This window comes from Branchiostoma belcheri, unplaced genomic scaffold, assembly GCF_001625305.1.
Source record: "Branchiostoma belcheri isolate BF01 breed outbred unplaced genomic scaffold, Haploidv18h27 scaffold123, whole genome shotgun sequence".
Classification (NCBI taxonomy): Eukaryota; Metazoa; Chordata; class Leptocardii; order Amphioxiformes; family Branchiostomatidae; genus Branchiostoma; species Branchiostoma belcheri.
In genome coordinates this window covers 1-3,575 of record NW_017802636.1, presented here as the reverse complement: position 1 = coordinate 3,575, position 3,575 = coordinate 1, and the positions used below count along the sequence as shown (strand labels likewise).

At 39.1% G+C, this 3,575-nt stretch overlaps 1 protein-coding gene across 1 annotated transcript; it reads left to right on the top strand.

Moving 5' to 3' along the window:
- The first annotated feature begins 1,285 nt into the window (after positions 1-1,285).
- On the top strand, positions 1,286-3,569 carry LOC109463251. The gene is made up of 2 exons (XM_019759995.1): positions 1,286-1,981; positions 2,647-3,569. The coding sequence occupies exons 1-2, from the start codon at positions 1,882-1,884 to the stop codon at positions 3,066-3,068; spliced, it is 522 nt and encodes a 173-aa protein (XP_019615554.1). The 5' UTR covers positions 1,286-1,881; the 3' UTR covers positions 3,069-3,569.
- Positions 3,570-3,575: the final 6 nt, after the last annotated feature.

Below are 3,575 nucleotides of genomic sequence, written 5' to 3'. Positions count from 1 at the left end.
TGTTGTTGGAGGTTCACCCTTTACGTAACTACATGTGCAGTCATCTCAGCTATCCTGTTCTCTTCCTCAGCATAACCACTCAGGTATCCGCACTTGGCCGCCTTGCCAGCTTCTATCAATAGCACTTACTTTGTATACTTTTCACAATTAGACCAAGTTCATTCCATTTACAAACTTAATTCATGGGTACTGCCAGACCCTCCATACAAGTTAGTATGAGAAAGTCACATGTTTGTTTAACCTACAAACCATAAGGTACATGTACATCCCCTGCTGCCCAAACAGAGGATGATCCTAGTTAGATGGTAGCATTTAGGCTCAAGTCCGTGACATTCCCTATATTTTGGACAAAAAGCTGCTGTCTCCAGAGACCTAAGCTTCCCTGCAACAGATGTTCAGTGTAACCTGAAGACATGCACTTAGAGGGAAAATGTCAACACCTTCTACCTTGGATAACTTAAAACTTTAGGTCATGTAGGAATTATAGTAGTTATACATGCATGGCTAAGGCTTTAGAACTAAACTGCAGAGGATGTATTTCTGTGATACACCAAATGTCAGCTGTCACACAGAGATTTAGGCAGTTCACTTGTCAATATACATGTTTGTATATGTTTAGATGCATGTAATGCAGAGTTCAAACATTTAAAGTACTTAATTAATATTTATCAATTTCTCTATGCAGGTATATAAAATTGCTTATTGTGTATTAGCCTCTTGAAGATGTATATTTAATGTTGCCTTCATAAATGTCATCTTCAATCTCAACTTCTTGCATCCTTCTTGTTTCTATTAAGTTTACTTTACGAGAACATCAAAATTTAAAGACAATGTATGAAGACACCTTGAGAACAGTGTTGCTTTCACAGTTTTAACAAACTCAAAATACAAAGACTGGAGTTATACAATCAAAAATTCCTTGTGTTGGGAATTTGCAGTTTAAACTTGCTTCATAGTGACTTTTCTTCTACAAACACAGATTAACTTTCAAGATAAAACTCAAAATAGATCTACCTCTGGCAATTTGCCACTGTCTCATTATAGGTTACTGTCCCTGACCTTCTGTTGATATAATCACTGCAGTTATATTTGGATAGGATTCTGTTGTTTAAACCATTTGTGTTGAAAGGCATGTCCTTCAGAGATGGGTGATTTCAGCAGAGTCAAAATATTTTCAACTGGGATCAACCAATTGACAGTAAATTTTGTTGAAGGAAGCTTGCAGTTTTGCTATATTCAGATAGATGGCTCCTCTGTACTGTTGTCAATAGAAACTGTCACTTACATTAGGGGTATTGGACGCCATATAATACCTGTTACGGGGCCGGTAAACACCGAAAATGGGGCGATTTTAGAGCGTTCAAACGAGTATATAACAAAGTAAAAATGCTTGAAATTTGGTATCAGTAGTTGAAGGAACTCTTTATCTCTTATTTTGTCCAAGTTTTATTAAGATACCTTCAATGGTAAGCGCGAAATCGCCGATCGGGTCGCGCGAGTTTTCCCGGCGGCGCCATGTGCGCGCCCTCCCCGTGCCGAAAATTTCAAGAAGGCGCTGATCGCCGGAGCCCGCCCGCGCGTACCGTGTGCAAAATCCAGAAAAAACTAGCCACTAATTTGTAGCCAAGAATACGAGCTTTCGAAAAATGCCTTCTTTTTTTCTGTACGACGTCAGGATCGAAAGTTGTCCGCATGTGAAACTTTCAAAGTGCGATATCTCCACAACTTGCCCCCGGGGCAATTTTAAAAGGAAACCATCATATGAAAATTCAGAACATTAGCTTTAATTTGATGCAAGATTCGCATATGTGCGATCCTGCTGTACGCGCGGAATATGGGGTTACTTTCCGGACGATTTTGGCTTCAACCGGGTAAACAACAATGGCGGCCGTGGGCAGCTACGTGCCGGAGCGCTGCCATTCCGCCGCAAATTTGACGCCATCCGACGTCGTAGAGTTCATCACGACCGGCCAAAAACCAGGTAAGGTATTTATTCAAGTATTTTGGGAGTTTTAACGTGTTTTTGTGGGCCCTTTTGTCCGTTTTTGCTTCGATATGTCACATATGAACACGAAGCACATGTCAGTGTATAGTTAGCTGTGAATCGTCGGCAAAAATGAGCCTTCCAGCCGGATAAATCGTGACTTTTCCGCTATTCGAAGCATTATTATTTTCTTGAAGATACATTAGTTCGTTATCTTGTTCCTATATGTATATTTTTGTTGTTGTATACGTGTTTTGGGGCTCGTTTGCGTCGCGTCTGTTGTGTCGTCGTATGGGGTGGGAGGGGGGCGTGACGTTTGTGTATAATTGGGTCCTTACCTTAGGTCAGGAAAAGATCATTTTTTTCATAACATTTCTTTTTAACGGGAAATATCTGTTTTTCTTTTTATTGCCACGCTATTACAACATTTCTTTATGCTCATATTTTTTTAATTCTTTGTGAAAACCTAAAATTTACTTAATTACATTAAATTTTTTTTTTTAATTTTTTTTAATTTTTTTTAAATTGTTTACAAACTGTTACTTAGTGTTAGTACAGGTGCCATAGGTACTTACACGGGTATTCATATATAAACACAAGTATGTATATATAAATATATAATTTAAATTAATATAGTTTCATTTTTTTATTATTCTTTGCAGCAAACTGTGAAACAGTTCTATGCTCCACACTACTTCTGCTGGAGTGTGGGCTACGTGACCAGGGCATGAGTGTCAACGAACATCTTCCTGGGCTTGTCCATGCCATCGACAGTGCTGTGGAGCTGCCGACGTACTGCTCGAATGTGTTGAAGAAAATTTGGAAGAAAGCTGAAGAGTGTGGACAGGAAGACCTGGACAACCTTCTTGCATCACCTGTAAGCTCAGTCTACAAACCTAAGAAAAAGGAAGACCCCAACAAGGTTGGAGAAGAGTGTGCAAAGGCTGGAATAACACGTCATGTGTTGGACAAAGGCTGGGACAACCCTCCTAAAATAGTTGTGACAAAAATGATGGTGGCAGAGATAGAAGGCTACTGCCAACCTGAGACTGACGACGATAGATGGGTGGGAAGAGATAGATAAACAGTACGTGCAATATTACAACAGGTACTTCGCCCAAACACAGCGTGCCGTCAAGTCCAAGGAGGAACCTGAAAAAGAAGAAAAGGACATGAGTAAGATTAGGACCAATAGATCTCTATAGACTTTAATATTGTTAAGTTTTAAGATAAGTTTTATATAGTAGAAGATGGATAAATGTATACAAAGCATCTATGTTCTGTAAGAAAATCTGTCGATGCATATATAATGAGGGAACGTCATAAAACTGTGTGTAAATTCATAATAGTACTATAAGATGATGAGATATGCCAATTTTGATAGCAAATTTGGATTCAGCACGTGACCAAAACCCCCTAGATGTGAAATATGTTGACATACAATGAAAGACATGGGAGAAAATGCATTCGCGCATAATTAATTAGGCCGACGGCAATAAAGTCATAAAAGCACGATATGGAGATAAGATATGCCACTTTTGATTGTAAATTCGGATTCAGTGTGTGTCCAAACCCCTTAGATGTGAATTTG